The sequence below is a fragment of the Xenopus tropicalis genome, chromosome 9 (genome assembly GCF_000004195.4).
Source record: "Xenopus tropicalis strain Nigerian chromosome 9, UCB_Xtro_10.0, whole genome shotgun sequence".
NCBI lineage: Eukaryota > Metazoa > Chordata > Amphibia > Anura > Pipidae > Xenopus > Xenopus tropicalis.
This window is the reverse complement of record NC_030685.2, coordinates 55,175,158-55,192,257: the sequence shown is the minus strand read 5'-3', so window position 1 is coordinate 55,192,257 and position 17,100 is coordinate 55,175,158. Positions and strand designations below refer to the sequence as shown.

The following is a 17,100-nucleotide window of genomic DNA, read 5'->3' as shown; positions in this document are numbered from 1 at the left end:
CTGCCGGAAGTGAGATAGAAGGTTGCCTGGGTAACGTTGCGTTCCAAGATGTGTATACCGGAATAAACAAAACCAACTATATCAGGGTTCCACGGTTCATTTGGTTCCTAGAGGAGATAGGAGCGGCTGAAGAATAAGTATAGCTATTGAGACTTTATTGTTCTGTGATTTTTGTGATAAGTGGTACGTTTACAAATGGAAACTGCATAAATCCAATTGGAGAGGGCGAGTTTCACTCATAGGGGCAGATTTATCAAAATGTAAGTGTAGAGCATAATACATAACATACCTCCCAACCATCCCGCTTTCAGCGGAACAATCCCGATATTTATGGCACTGCCCGCTGCCCCGGATTCATTGTTAGATGTTACGTGGAAAGGAAATAACATAGATTTATGTACCACTGGAATTGGCCCTATTTATAACTTTGGAAAATGCACAGATTTTTTGGCATGTCTGAAGTTGAATGGTAATTTTACTGGCATGTCTGGGGTTAATATGCCCTTTATCAATTTAATGTAGTCATACTGGCATGTTTGAAGTTAATATGTCCTTTATTCTTTTTATTTAGCGATTATACTGGCACATCTGGGGCATGTAAAGTGGGTGTGGCATGTGAGGCGTGGTCACAAAGCAAGCATGGCCAAAAATTTTTTGCCGCACTACCCGCGTCACTTATTTTTCTACCTCTTTCTCTTAATGAAATGTTGGGAGGTATGAAATATGCACCTGTGCCCTCCCTACTCATTCCTAAGGGCGGCCTAACCCCCCCGTGTTATCTCCAACACACTCCTGCATTGGTACAGCTGGGGTGTTTGCTACAGAAACCCTACTATAGTTTATATAAATACCCCGATGTGTAGCCCCGGGGGCAGCCATTTCTGCATTGGTACAGCTGGGGTGTTTGCTACAGAAACCCTACTATAGTTTATATAAATACCCCGCTGTGTAGCCCGGGGGCAGCCATTCCTACACTGGTACAGCTGGGGTGTTTGCTACAGAAACCCTACTATAGTTTATATAAATACCCCGCTGTGTAGCCCCAGGGTCAGCTATTCCTGCACTGGTACAGCTGGGGTGTTTGCTACAGAAACCCTACTATAGTTCATATAAATACCCTGCTGTGTAGCCCCAGGGTCAGCTATTCCTGCACTGGCACTGCTGGGGTGTTTGCTACAGAAACCCTACTATAGTTTATATAAATACCCCGCTGTGTAGCCCCAGGGTCAGCTATTCCTGCACTGGTACAGCTGGGGTGTTTGCTACAGAAACCCTACTATAGTTTTATAAATATCCCGCTGTGTAGCCCCGGGGGCAGCCATTCCTGCACTGGTACAGCTGGGGTGTTTGCTACAGAAACCCTACTATAGTTTATATAAATATCCCGCTGTGTAGCCCCGGGGGCAGCCATTCCTGCACTGGTACAGCTGGGGTGTTTGCTACAGAAACCCTACTATAGTTTATATAAATACCCCACTGTGTAGCCCTGGGGGCAGCCATTCCTGCACTGGTACAGCTGGGGTGTTTGCTACAGAAACCCTACTATAGTTTATATAAATACCCTGCTGTGTAGCCTTGGGGGCAGCCATTCCTGCACTGGTACAGCTGGGGTGTTTGCTACAGAAACCCTACTATAGTTCATATAAATACCCTGCTGTGTAGCCCCGGGGGCAGCCATTCCTGCACTGGTACAACTGGGGTGTTTGCTACAGAAACCCTACTATAGTTTATATAAATACCCCGCTGTGTAGCCCCGGGGGCAGCCATTCCTGCACTGGTACAGCTGGGGTGTTTGCTACAGAAACCCTACTATAGTTTATATAAATACCCTGCTGTGTAGCCCCGGGGGCAGCCATTCCTAGTACCACTAGCACCAATTATAACTGATACATACTCCCAACTGTCCTGATTTTCGCAGTCCCTCCTTTAACAGCACAGCCTGCAGTCCCAAGCATCCTCCTGCTTCCTCTAGCTCCCCCCCAGCATCCTCCAGGGCCCCCACAGCATCCTCCAGCTCCCCCCATCATCCTGGGCCCCCCCAAGTATCCTCCAGCTCCCTCCAGGCCCTCCCAAGCATCCTCCAGCTCCCTCCAGGCCCCCCCCAAGCATCCTCCAGCTCCCTCCAGGGCCCCCTCCCTCAAGCATCCTCCAGCGCCCCCCCAAGCATCCTCCAGCTTCCTTCAGGGCCCCCTACCCAAGCATCCTCCAGCGCCCCCCCAAGCATCCTCCAGCTCCCTCCAGGGCCCCCTCCCCCAAGCTTTCTCCAGCTCCCCCCGAAGCATCCTCCTGCTTCCTCGAGGGCCCCCCAAGCATCCTTCAGCTCCCCCCAGCATCCTCCTGCTTCCTCCAGGGCCCCCCAAGCATCCTCCTGCTTCCTCCAAGGCCCCCAAGCAGCCTCCTGCTTCCCCCCAGCATCGTCCTGGGCCCCCCCAAGTATCCTCCAGCTCCCTCCAGGCCCTCCCAAGCATCCTCCAGCTTCCTCCAGACCCCCCCAAGCATCCTCCAGCTCCCTCCAGGGCCCCCTCCCCCAAGCATCCTCCAGCGCCCCCCCAAGCATCCTCTTGCTTCCTCCAGGGCCCCCCAAGCATCCTTCAGCTCCCCCCAGCATCCTCCTGCTTCCTCCAGGGCCCCCCAAGCATCCTCCTGCTTCCTCCAAGGCCCCCAATCAGCCTCCTGCTTCCTCCAGTGCCCCCAAGCATCCTCCAGCTCCTCCTGCTTCCTCCAGCTCCCCCCAGCACCCTCCTGCTTCCTCCAGGGCCCCCCAAGCATCCTTCTGCTTCCTCCAAGGCCCCCCAAGTATCCTCCTGCTTCCTCCAAGGCCCCCAAGCATCCTCCTGCTTCCTCCAGGGCCCCCCCAAGCATCCTCCTGCTTCCTCCAGGGCCTCCCAAGCATCCTCCTGCATCCTCCAACTCCCCCCAAGCATCCTCCTGCTTCCTCTGGCTCCCCCTGCGTCTGCTATGTCCCGCTCCATCTTCACTTTTATAAGTTTGCGCCCCGTGCGTACTGACTTCACACGTACACACAGGGCGCGACCAATAGGAGTACCCGCTGACCACCAATGACAGGGCCCAGAGTTGATTAAAGGGGGCCCGAGCTACTAAGAAAACTATAGCAGAGAAATGCTATATAAACTCACCACTAGATGGGACTATGTACCAGAGAGATTACTTAGCATATATCCATCCTTTTGCAAGATGTGCTGGAGGTGTAACTCAGAAGTGGGCTCGTTTAGGCATATCTGGTTTACTTGCCCTTTAATGACACAATACTGGGTCAAAACTGGGTCTGCTCCACTATCACCAGACTAACGGGCATTAATATTCCTGACAATGATCTGATATTGCTGCTATTTTATCCCGACAGTAAGAGAAACATAACTATAACAGACTAACCCTCCATCTGCTAAATGCAGCCAAAGCCTCATCCCCAGGGCCTGGAAAAATACAAATCCCCCAACTTACATAGAATAGAAATACTTAGTTAGGTATCAATGTATCGGGCAATATGGTTACCGTGGATAGAATTTAACAAGTTAACAAACTAACCTGGAAGGAGTTCATAAAAGAGATGTTATTGATTGTATGAGCAAAATCAAGAAATTACTTGTTAAGACCCTGTAAGATAAGAAAGAAACTGTTACTGTATATACAATGCCCCCCCAGACTTTAAATGCAAAATCAATAAAGAAAGATTATTTAAAAAGATCTATAATAAGTATATATTTGTAGCAGAGGGTATTGTACAATGGGAAGGAAATATGGAGGTTTCCTACAAAGTGGTACAGCTGCTCTATACCCTGTGGGAACCATTTAGGGAGACATTGTCAGTGGTTTTCTTTTCTCTTTCATGGTCATGGGACTTTTCCTGCAGTTTGGCTTTGATTAATGAGCCTTCCTGTAGCGGAGAGGTCCCAGTACCAAAGCCACAGAAAAGAAACTTCTCACAAAAATGTTAAGAGTTGCTAGTTACCCACATGCATAGCGAATACATACTGCATGGCTGCATGGAAACCAGTGTGGGCTGCACTCGGATACAGGAGGCCTCATTTATCAAACCAAACTGCATAAAATATCCCATGGCCAAGATATGAGCAGATGTGTACTACATAGGTATCCTGTATTGAAAGGGAAAAACTTGCTGGGCTGGGCCTTGCAGGGACAGAGCATGTTCTCCTTGTTCTCACTGAGTTAACATTTAGTCAGGCCCGGATTTGTGGAGAGGCCACAAAGGCCCGGGCCTAGGGCGGCAGAAGTTTTGGGGCAGCATGCCGCCTCGCTGCAAGAAATTTTTTAAATTTGGCTCCCATACGGAGCAGTTGGGACCTCTCCCCACTGCTCCATATGGGAGTTTAAAGGACACACTTGCGGCGAGGGGGTGGGTCGCGTGTTCGCACATGCGCACGGGTGGAGGGGGGGGGCGGCCTCAGGGCAGAACAAACAGCATGATTGCATTTGAAATTGCACTTGTGGATGTACATTATATGACACTGTTGATAACTCTATGCTGATTTCTCTCAGGTTCAGCTGCTATCAATGCCATACTGTCTGCTGACTCCGCCTCTGGGAAACAGGAAATTCAGGCCTGGGAAGAGGAAGTAAGGCAGGTTTCCATGCGTTCAACCTCCAGCAGCTTGAGTACCCCGTATCCCACCTCAATAAGAGTCAGCACCCTTTCCATTATCATGTTACAGATCCCCCTCTGTCTACACACAACCCACATTCTGGTCACTGTCTCTCATATCCTTTCCCTACTCATTCTCATGTTCTGTCATTGTCTTTCTCACTCTCTTTCTTGGGACTTTTTCCCACAGTGGATGTAAGTGCAGTGTGATTTGTGGGAGAATCTGGGGCTCAATATGACAGGTGGCGGCCCCATCCTCTATGGAACACCTTACTGTGACAGCAGCGGAGGGAATAACCACGCGTTACAGCACTGCCAAGAAACAGGCTACTCCTTAGCAGTGAAACTGGGCAACATCACGCCCAATGGAGCCGATCAGTTCTGCACCAAAGAACTGCTGTCCTTACTCTTACTCTGTCCTGTTTGTAGCATTTTTTTAGTGGGCATGTATGGGTGGAAATGTTGCACAGCTCCATATGGGAGTTTAAAGGACACACTTGCGGCGGGGTGGTGGGTCGCGTGTTCGCACATGCGCACGGGTGGAGGGGGGGGGCGGCCTCAGGGCAGAACAAACAGCATGATTGCATTTGAAATTCACAGGCTGGATCACAGGCTGCCGAGAGTGGTGGGTGATTGAGGGAGTGTATATATACCTGTTCCCAGTAGTACAGTAACACAGGATTTGTCTGTTTAAATAGGAAAGTGATTGTTTTGGGCACAATGCAAGGCGAGTACAATTAGGCATCAGGATGTAGGTACAGTGTGATAAGCAATAATTAATATGGTCCCTAATGGGCATTGTACAAGATCTGTGCCATACATTTTATTTGGGCGCTGTGATAAATGGTACTTATTTTCTGTCTCATCAGAGCCAAGCTTGGACATGGCCTGTTATCTGGGAATACTCAAAGAGAGCTCTAGAGAAAGATAGTGGCACAGCTCCAGAACATGAGGTAACATTTATTTCCTCATGTGCTAAATATGGGAATTTATAAGCAAAATAACTGCCTTTCCACTTCGCCACACCTTTGTATATGTCAGTGAGCTGTAGATCAGGCAGCTTGTCATACAGCAGATAGGTTTCGGCAGAACCCACAATGTATTGGGTGCAATATGGTTACAAGGCTCGCCAGTGGATATTAAGCATTGTGTTATGTACCCTGATGTGTCTGTGCATTGTTTCCCAACCTACATATCTTGATGTTTCAGAATTCTGGATAACTCTGTACTCTTTCCTTGCTGTTTACATTATATCATTGAGTACAGGGCATGTCACCTGGGGCTCTACATATGCCCTGTCCCATTTACATTCACTCTCTCTTCTGTATAGGAAATGCTTGCTTTTGTGCAAGGTCTTTAGGATGGGATCGCTCCGAGAATGTTTAAAGGAGAAGGAAAGGCTAATACATACATCCCAACATTTCATTAAGAGAAAGAGGGACAAAAATATGTGACGCGGGTAGTGCGGCAAGATGTGCCAGTATAATCGCTAAATAAAAAGAATAAAGGACATATTAACTTCAAACATAAAAAGTCTAGGGTGAAACACCCAATACCCAGCGCTTCTTGGTGGCAAATCTTTAGGCGTGATCTTCGATATCGTGAAGTGATGTAATCGTGTGCTGCTCCCTCTTAAGGACAACCCCTCTTTTGGACAGGCCTCAAATGTGCGTGCGATCAAGTAGATGGAAGCACATGTAAGATAAAAACAAAGTCTAGTGCAAAAAAAAATTTTTTTTTTTTCCAGTGCAAACATATGATCCAATATATATGCTCACCAGACAAAATTGAAATGAGGCAAAAGGAAACCCAAGACAGGCTTTGATTGTAGTGGGAGCTGGATCCTCAATGTATATAAAAGCAGAATGGAGATCGATAATAGTGTAAAAACGTTTAATAACAAATCCCCTGCTATAATGCAGGCTACTTACAGTGTACAGAAGAATAAAAGCAATATCAAGAGGTCAAGCTCAACGCGTTTCACATGCTGACGGCACGCAGAGCAGGCACAGCAATCAATTAAATGGCAATGCTGAGAAGCGGAACATCTAACAATGAATTGGTGACAGCAGGCAGTGCCATAAATATCGGGACTGTCTCGCTGAAAGCGGGACGGCTGGGAGGTATGATAAAAACTCACCCACATTCTGTTCATTTCTATGGGATTTGTAGAAGTGTATTATCAGGGTGAAAGTTAGAACTCCCCATTTGATAACTACGTTTCTAAAAATCCTGTAGGAATGAATAGAAAGTTTGTGAGTTTTATGCACAGGTATAGGACCCATTATCCAGAATGCTCGGGACCAAGGGTATTCCAGATAAGGGGTCTTTCCGTAATTTGGGTCTCCATACCTTAAGTCTACTAATAAAACAATAAAACATTAATTAAACCCAGTAGGACTGATTTACATCCAATAAGTATTAATTATATCTTAGCTGGGATCAAATACAATGTTCTGTTCTGAAAAAGGAATTACATTTTAAAAATCTGAATTATTTGATTAAAATGGAGTCTATGGGAGACAGGCTTTCTGTAATTTGGAGCTTTCTGGATAACGGGTTTCCGGATAACGGATCCCATACCTGTATTAAACTCTAAACTCGCATTTTGATAAATCTGCCCCTTAATGAACATTACCTGTTTGTCCAAGGTTCAAACCCCTGCAATGTGTCACAGAATGCTAGTGTGGTGGGCCAAGCTCCGCACCTTTCAGGTTGATACATAGTTGAAAACTAGCCTTTATTTCTAGGGAACTATCAGTTTTTTCTCTGTGCTATGCTTGGCTTCAAAATTGAGGAACCGCACTGATTCCTTTCAATAACCTCATCATCAATAACGTCAGTGTATGTTGGGTATTTACTGAAAGACTGCAATGTTCCCTCTAATTTTTTATTGGCTATGTGTGCAAAAAAAAATATTTTGTGCTTACTTTTAAAAAACTGGCGTGGATGGTACAAAATTATGTGTTGTCACACTAAATTCTTTGTGCGCACCACAATTTGTTTTGTGTGCTGGTCCCAAAATTTGTGTGTGCACAAATGCGCACACAGCTTAGAGAGAACCGTATTAAGAGGGGTGCTGAGACTTTACATATGGAACTTAAGTTGATATAATCATTTCATTGCCTGCATCTTGGCAGGGTCAGACTGGGCCCAGGTCCACTCCCTGCTGGCAATCTGGAAAAGTTAACCTGTGGAACTGGACAGTAAAGTTCTCAAATAAAAATGGTTTGAGTGTGAAAAACCCAGGTTTGTCTCATCTATGAGTACGAACACAAATCTCATCCACACCAGAATGTTTTCCAGGTGTTTTTACCACCATTACACTCAGGCCATGCTCACTCAAGCCCAATGTATAACTAAATACATGACAAATGTAGGAGAACTGTTCAGTGAGTGAGACTTTATTTCTCACTCACCAAAAATTCACCAATGGCGAAATGCCTGGCGAAAAAATTTGCTCATCGCCATACATGTACCTCCCAACATTTCAAATGTAGAAAGAGGGACAAAAACATCTGTGGTGAAGCATGCCAAAAGTTTTTAAACGTTTTCAGTTTTTAAGGCCATGCCCACTTTATGGCCACACCCCAAACAAGCCCATTTTACAAAACCACACCTGAAAACACATTTTATAAAACAGGGGTAATTTTTAATTAATTCATATGAGCATTTCCAGTCATTGCAGAACTAGTTGGTTCAGTGCAATTTACCATTCACATATTTGACCCTATAAAACAAATTGGCCAGGCTCCACACAAGCTCTATATAAATACAGTAGAAATTTCATTTTTTAAACAATTTGTTGGACTGTGATTATGTGAAGGCCATGAAGAACATCCAATGTAAAGATGAACTTACCAAGATATATTCTGCAGTAATGTAATCTTGCCCTGAAGAAATCTCCCATTTAAGGAAGAAAGGAAGTATGTAATGTGGATTAATAAACTGCAAGAACAAATTATAGTGCATTAAAAATTGTGTTATTTCCAAATAAAATACTGGACTGTTTAATTAAAATAAAAAAGTTAAATACTGTAGAAAGTGTTTACACAATTTTAATTGCAATTTCTTCAGGGTCCCCAGAACAACAGCAGATATGTGAAAACCCCCGCCATGACATTCATTCCAGGACCTTTTCCAGCTCTCCTGCAACTGATGCATGCCAGTCTGCACCCAGGCAGTGCTGGAATTGGGAAGGGATGCCATCCTTCCACTTTTTTATTTTTGTGAAATATCATCTCCTCAGGCAGGATGCAAGAGTTTTGGATCCCGGAACTTTTTTTTGTAATCCTGGAACTTTATTTTGCTCCTCTCCACTTCTGCATGCAAATAAATTGGAGTGGTTAAAAAGGAAAAAGAGCACATGGAAGATAAAAGGGGAGAAAAGATTGCTAGGAGAGATAAAGAGAAGATATGGAGGGGTGTTATAAATATGAAGAAGGTGGAGCCATTAGAGAGGGTTATAGTCAACAAGATAGAAGAAGAAAATAGGGGAAACAAAAAGATAAAATAACGGTAGAGAGCTTGAAAAAGTTAATAAACATTTCAGTTTTAAAAAAAGTAAAGGCAGAGAACAGTAGCACATTGAGGAATGGTGAGAGGATGATAATTATTAAATAATGTGGGGTAATATAGATTTTTGCTGGGGTTGTGCTGTGTTACAACACACAATACACAGACATGGGGCTGTGTTTAAAAAAGCTGAATTGCCAGCCAAGAAAATGCATTTGCCTTATTTTTATTTTGGGATCCCAACTGTTTATTAGATGTAAATAGCAAAACCAGGAGGTGTTGGTGGGCGAGGCTTATAGCAATGGGTGTGACATTATTGTGGGTGGGGCTTGTTTTTTGGCACACCACGCTACTCTCAGCTGATATAGCACCCCTCCACTTTTTGGGCTCCAATTCAAATACTGCACCCAGGTAACAGATACTTTCTACAGTTGCTTACTGTGAGATTTTGCATTCTCACAGCACATACACATGTGCACAACACATGCCTTAAAAGTTGTTTAATTGCTCAGTGTAAGTATTGAAAATGCTAATGATTCTGCCTTATTACTTGATTTTATGGAGTCACCTTAGTGTTAGGGGCTATTATAACATATAAAAAGAAACTTTGTTTATAGGAGCTTAAGTGCTTGCATCTCTACATGTAGCATACTTTGGTAATCCTAGGCATGTTTCACGTGAAACTTCAGATGAAGCCTGACATTCATATTTAGAAAGTTTATTCTAGTATCCAAAGCTGACTCACTAGCTGAAATTTAATATTTTTTTGTAAGCTGGCATCTGTAATATCCTTTTGACCCTTTCTCTAGTCCTAAATTAACTTTTTTTATATTTCTCTTTTGTTTGTTTTTGCACTTGTAGATTTTTTTTAACTTTTATCACTGTTTTGTTAATTTCTAGTTAGTTACAATGGCACCCTTATGAGTGCATGGCTAGGAAACAAACCAATATTGTGTATCAGTGCCAGTGTTATAGTGCCAGGGCCTGAATATCTGCCATCAGTACCCACTTCTTCTCACTGCATAAAATGTGCTGGTTTAGTAAATACAGACTGCATCTCACTGTATATAATGTGCCAGGGATGTCAGTACCCACTGCCTTTCTCCTTATAAAACTAACTAAAACACATTTAAGCTAACTGATCCCAAACAGAAATGGATGGAGAACCCCTCAAAGACATGCATGTATGAATACTTTTACATCCTAAACATTTTAGGATGAAAAAGCACTCCTGCCCGCATTTTTGGACAGTATCCCTCAAAATCAGTGGGAACCACAAGAGGTAGTTGGTAGGTTAATTTTTACACCAGCAGCAAATCCACTAAGTCTCACATTAGCTTTAGGTCAGTCTGTGTATGCCCCTTCTTTAGCCTCCCCAAACAAAAAAGTTACCCTCCGCCTATGTCCCCCATTCTGGTGCATACACATTATTTTGGAATAATGTAAAGCTTTTTTGAAGAGCAGGCACTTATTGAGCAAATCTTAAGGCAGAATTCTTAAAAAAGTAATTTTATTGGAGTACCATAATGGCCTTATGCGTTTCATGTTCACAGACACTTATCACAGACATCATAGGCAGAGATGTAACAACACTCACAAGGTACACCCAATCCCCATATTGGTACTCCCATATAAACCCCTTTGAAAACATAGAAAACTTTACAAAATGTTAAACGTTAGCACACCCAATCCACCATTCAGCGCCCCATTTGTAGTGGGGACGCCCCGAGGCCGCTCCCATGTGGCGCCCCCTATCCCCCCCGCCGCGCCAATACGCATGCGTGAACCACCCCTTCCCCCACCCGCCGAGCGAACGCGCATGCGCAAGCGCCAAAGTTGAATCTCCCATATGGAGCAGTGGGGAGAGTTCCCCATTGCTCCGTATGGGAGCAAAATGTTAAAATTTGCCTGCGGCGGGGCGGCATGCCGCCCCTATGCTTGTGCCGCCCTAGGCCCGGGCCTTTGTGGCCTCGCCACAAATCCGGGCCTGCCACCATTTAATACAAAACTTTTTAAAAACCATGAAGGTTATAAATCATCACAAATTTAGAATGTTCTATCATTCTGATATTTCACCACTTATGGGATTCAGAAATGTAGAAATATTTTAAAAGTTCAGAAACATCTCGCAAAGAATTCCTTTTTCTCCTTTCTCGAAAAATTCTCTATCTACAGATCATCCGAATAGTAAATTAATGACAAAAACCACTATAATGAGAACAGTTGTCAAAAATAACATGAAACATCATGTTCGCTGTTCATTCCAAGTGGATATCTAGTAGCAAGAGTAAAAATCCCTTTTGTTTAATGGAATATTCATTTTTTAGGTAAATCTCCTCCTCTCCTACCCAAAGTAATCCTCTCAATACCCTGAACCATAAAGAAATCCAAATTGGAAAAAGAACACTCAAGAAAGTGTTTTGCTACATTAGCTTAAGATTTACATCTTATATTATTAAAATGCTCACGTATCCTCTCTTTCAAGGCTCTACCCATGTGTCCCGTGTACTGTTTCCCACATTTTTTGTAACAAATTAGGCAAATCACATTATGTATATTGCAGATGATATATTGTCAGAGCTCATCTGCGGGCAATGTTCGGCGCATGCATGTTCAATTATGCACTCACAAGTTCGCTGTCAAGCACCTATGCGTTAGTACTAGCGCGCGTAATGCGCGCGGTGTGGTCGCGCAGCCAGAAGAACGCAGCGCACAGGCGCGACTATACGCACGCCGCGTGCGACTATACGCCCGCCGCGCACAGGCACGTGACTAAACGCGCCCCGCAACTGACGCTGCGCACATGCGCTTGTGGATTTTAGGACACCAAGGCCTAGACACTTTGCGAAGTGCTCGTTTGCCTGCATTTGATTCTGAGCGTTCCTGTACTTTTGGTGCCTACATCTAGTATCTACCTTCGGCTTACTACTCCTGCTCACAGTTACTACGGCACTTCTGCTATTCTGCAGCTGGGCCTGTTACTGTTACCACATCCAGTGTTCGGGTCCAGTGGGAAGCGCAGGAGAGGCTAGCATTCATCAGACTACCGTGATATATGACACAGATATTGTTTTTTTTGTTTTTCCAATACAATTAGAAGAAAAAAAAGTATCTCCTTCTTTAATTTCATTAGAGAAAGTATGGACTTGGGAACAAAATATTACCATGAGTACAGGATTTACTAGAAACGACAACCCATTTGTAAAACACTATTAAATATGGGATAGGTTTGTAAAATAGTACAAATAATCAAGAAAAATATGGCTTATTATATTGTATTGACTAAAAGTCAGTACACATGTAACAGGGTTGCCTTTTTGAGTAGAGCACACAGAAGAAAGTTAATTCAATAAGTTCTCAATAGTTTGTTGAGGACTTGGTGGATGGAGTAATTTGAAAGAAGTTTGAAGTTTCTATATTTATTAAATAGGGTGGTACGCAGTGTCTGAGCTGAAGGCACAGGATGGTGCACCAGAGCCTCTCTTCCTTTGTGGTGAATTGTTGGACATATCTTATAATCTTGCATAATTCAAAGCTTGCCTTAACAGTGTTTACAAAATGCCACCTCTCTATGTACTGTAATTGTGAATTCCAAAAAAATGTAAGAAAGAAGATTTAAATAATTGTTATAGAGTCAATAATGTGTATTTTTCTAGACAAACATAATAGAAAAGAGTTTGAAACTATTTCATAGGGTGATAGGTCCCCTTTAAGGAACTAAGGCCATATATAGCGGTGTTGCCCAATTTTATTAAAGTATTAATTTTTATCAAAGTACGACAGGTACGAAATACAAAAAATTCATATTTGTTCGTACTGTGCGTATTTTCTGCTACTTTTTCGTATATTTGCGCTACTTTTTCGTATTCTGAGTGACTTTTTCATACTTTGTGCCAAAATTTGTGCGACAAAATCATATTGTTGCGCCGAGTACGAAAGTTTCGGATTCATTTAAGCTTCGGTATCCTGAATTTCCTTGGGCCAGGTTGGAGCTGCAGAGTGCCATTGAGCCCTATGGGAGACTTTCCTTGGGCCAGTTTGGAGCTGCAGAGTGCCACTGAGTCCTATGGGAGGCTTCTAAAATCACGCACAGAAGGATCAAAGTCAGAAAGGTTTTCCTGACGTTTACGATCGTTCGGATACGAAAATTTAGTGGCTTTCGGATCTCCAATATTATCGTGACTAATACGATTTTTTGGTAAGCATTATCGTGGTATTTGCGATCCGAATTTTTCCCATTTTGGGATTCGAACTCGTACTTTCATGAATAGGCCCCTAAGTCTGCTAAAAAACATTTTAACATAAAATAGGATTGTTTTGCTTTCAATAAGGATTAATTATATCTTTGTTATGATGAGAAAAAAATCAGAGAAATCAGAGAAATAATTTAATTATTTGATTAAAATTGAGTCTACAAGTGATGGCCTTCCTGTAATTTGAGGTTTTCTGGAAAACATGTTTCTGAATAACTGATATTAAACCTGTATTAAATGAGGACACCAACACAGTTGAAGGGGAATCTGAGAACCCCCTTCTCAAGTCACCCTACATGCCCTGCACAGGTTCAGGATAATGTATATCTGTCTGTCTATATCCCATTATGTGGCCAGCAGTGCTGCTGACAATTAGTACAAAATATATTACCTTAATTATAAATGCCTATTTTGTGACGTTTGAAGATTCAAAGGAAATTACCTTTTGGAGCTAAAAATGTATACGTCTGTTTATGAAATGTATTTCAACAGAAATATCATGTCACAGACTGAACAAGTTGTTGATTTGCTTTCTACATTGCTTCCCCCACCTTCTTCCTAGCAATTGTATCTTAGGAAAGACAAGTATTTCTTTCACCACAGTTTTAAGGCTGGTCACTCATTTCCTCTTTTTATTCGCTTCCTCTTTTCAAGTCCAAATTGTATATACAAGTCTGAAAAGTCACAAAAAGACACCCGAAGCCATCAGAGTTGGCTCTGAGACTAAAATCCAATATGAAGGTATTTTATGCTTTTATTACTACCATGTTTTTCATGAAATGTAACCCTTTCTTTGGAAGGAGGGGTCTTTATTGTTATGTATTTCATTAGCATTCTTAGATGCTGCATGGAGGGGAGCTTTTTCCACAGAGAGAAGGAGTACGATTATCAATTGAAGTAATTTTTTAGCCTTCTGAACACAGATACAGAATAACTAGATTCTGTCCATATATAGTCAGATGTCTTAATCTTATTCATGTTTATGGAGCAAATAAAAGCAGCAATATTGATCAGTACTGCTTTAAAGATCATATGTTTGTTTTGTAAACTTTGAAAATCTACTCACAGTTTCTCTTTGATACAACGTGCTTGGTTTCAGAAATAGGGTAAATAAAGGGTAAATAAAGGCTAAATAAATTTGGGCAAAATGTATAAGTGTCTGAGAGTCAATATCTTGGGGTGTAAGTGTGATCGGCATGTATATTTATCCAGGCATGCAAATTATCAGTTTCATTGTATGCAAGTAAGCAAGAACAGTAAAAATATATGTAGCAATGTGCCTAAAAGTGTATGTTGGAACTGTGTGTATATTGGTTTGACAACACAGTACAAGGTGTCAGTGAGCGGAACTTTCTTGGTGTAAATGGTGTGAATGCCCATGTGAACCTGTGAAACAAATGTCACTATGTTATTTTTAACATAGAGCAAAACAATGTGATGGAAGCTTATATATACCAGCTGTTTAAATGTTACATGTAAATGGCAAACTGTGTCTCAGCTCTGTGTTTCTGTATGAGGTGCAATTTTCTATTAAATGCAATTTATTTCTCAGTAAATTTAATGCTGTGCACCTACCCTATAGGTTGGATTCACTCTTGTCTTTTTTTGTGGCCAGAATATGAATACAAGAGAGCATGCAGTGTTGCAGTCAGGTGAAAATTGCCATGTGGTATTTCCTGTACAGGTTTGGGACCCGTTATCCAGAATGCTCGGGACCTGGGGTTTTCATAATTTGGATCTCCATACCCGCTCCATACCAGTCTGCTGAAAAATCATTTAAACATTAATAAACCCAATAGGATTTTTATATAATGATATCGTAGTTGGGATCAAGTACAATGTTCTGTTTTATTATTACAGAGAAAAAGTAAATCATTTTTAAAAATCAAAATGATTTGCTTATAAGGGAGTCCATGGGAGATGGGCTTTCCGTAATTCGGATCTTTCTGGATAACGGGTTTCTGGATAACAGATCCCATACCTGTATTTAAGCCCTTTCTGTGTACCCTTATAAGACAACGTAATTTCGCATGTAACTGTTTATAAGTGTGCCCTTATGAGACAATGTAATTACACATATAACTGTTTAGAAGAATGTTCTTATGAGACAATTTAATTACAGATATACAGTAAGTGTGCCTTTATGAGACAATGTAATTACACATGTTTAACTGTTTATAAGTGCGCCCTTATGAGGTTATGTTAGTAATGACATAAGTGTTTTTAAATTACATAAATTTTGGATGGGTGCACGCTAAAAAAACATGCAGGGGCTTATTTACATATGCCTGCATCATTAGTGATAAAGAATTTATGTTGTAGAGAGCACCCCTCTGTGCTCATTTAACCAGAATTGGCATCAGGGGCTTTTCTGACCTTAGGGCCGGCTTTAAGCCAATTGGATCTATTTCGGCCTATAGGGCCCCGCACCCATGGGGGCCCTGCACCAGGGGGAATAAACACATAAAGCTGTCTAGCCCACCCTCAACAATGATTGCCCGATAAGTCTGCTATTTGTTCTGGGACATTAAATACTTAGTGGGTACTAAGTGTTATACTGCTACCCCAGAGTTTGCACTGTGTATAGTGTGCTTGAGGGGCCAATAATCACTCTGTCTCACACTGTATATAGTATGCTTGGTATGTCAGTGGCCACATTGTGCCATCAAAATGTTGAGGGGCCAATGGAACAAGAGAAAGAGAGGTGAAAAGGCAGCGTTACAACATCAGTCACAGAGTGAGAGGCAGGAACTATTTGCTCACCCAACCCTGGAAGCCTATGTCAGCTGGCAACACCTTGTGTAGGGGGCCCCGCCAAAATGGCCCCTGCAGCTTATAAGACTGGCCCTGTCTGACCTTATGTCAGATTGAAAATCCAGCATGTGGCTGCTGTATTCTTACTGCTTGCCATAGGGCAGAAAGTAATAATAGGACATGATAGCACCCTGAGCACCTGAATAACACATAAGTTAGGGGGCAGGATGGGGGGACACCTACATTCCTTCACCAGCCCACTTCACATAACCATTCTAGAACTCCATTCTGGAGCATAAAGACCTTCATCCATGGTGCAAACATGCAAAAAACATGATGGTGTGTGCCTGATTTCTGCACTTAGCTTCCTGCACTGCACTTTCTAAATGACTCCTGCAATATTTTTTTCCACTGGGCAGATGATTTGCTAAATGCCCATATGAGTTGTCAAAACTTACATAACTTTGTGCTAGTATCAAAGAATTTTTAAAATCAGAATTTTTCTAACTGTTTAAAAATTTAAAACACTTTCAAAGAATCTATATTTTATTTCTTTACTCAAAGAAAAACCATTGAAGTATGTATGTATAACTTTATTTATATAACACAATCTTACAAAATACAAAATTACACACAGGGAGAAAAAGTGTTATAATAAATACAATAAATAAGTATAAATACATAGAGATTAAGTGCCATGTGGTATGAGACACAGTACGAAGGAGGTCCCTGCCCTGTATAAAAAGGCACCCAATTGTGGTAGCAAAATAAAATACAGGCCCAAAAAAAGCACTTAAATAGTGGCCACTGCCCACCCATACAACACAGAGATTTATACAGAATGTAAAGGATTCATTGACTAACCCGCTTTAAGTATAGTGTTATTGGCTTTTATTTATTTTTGGTAGTTTTTTAATAATACCTGTATGCTTTTTTGTTCTGAAGCTCTCAGTTTTG

The 17,100-nt window shown here is 42.3% G+C and overlaps 1 protein-coding gene across 10 annotated transcripts in view; it reads left to right on the top strand.

Moving 5' to 3' along the window:
• The first annotated feature begins 58 nt into the window (after positions 1-58).
• itgb2 (integrin subunit beta 2) overlaps positions 59-17,100 on the top strand; it is a 62,583-nt gene continuing 45,541 nt past the window's right edge. For 2 of the 10 annotated variants that reach the window (XM_031893143.1, XM_031893142.1), the window contains exon 1: positions 5,186-5,574. In XM_031893143.1, coding sequence (XP_031749003.1) covers positions 5,413-5,574 — 162 coding nt within the window. In that variant the 5' untranslated portion in view covers positions 5,186-5,412. Of the gene's footprint in view, positions 138-164; positions 184-4,518; positions 4,662-5,185; positions 5,575-13,951; positions 14,131-17,100 lie in introns of those variants that run through there. The other 8 variants (XM_012971191.3, XM_012971190.3, XM_031893146.1 and 5 more) reach the window with 7 other exon arrangements.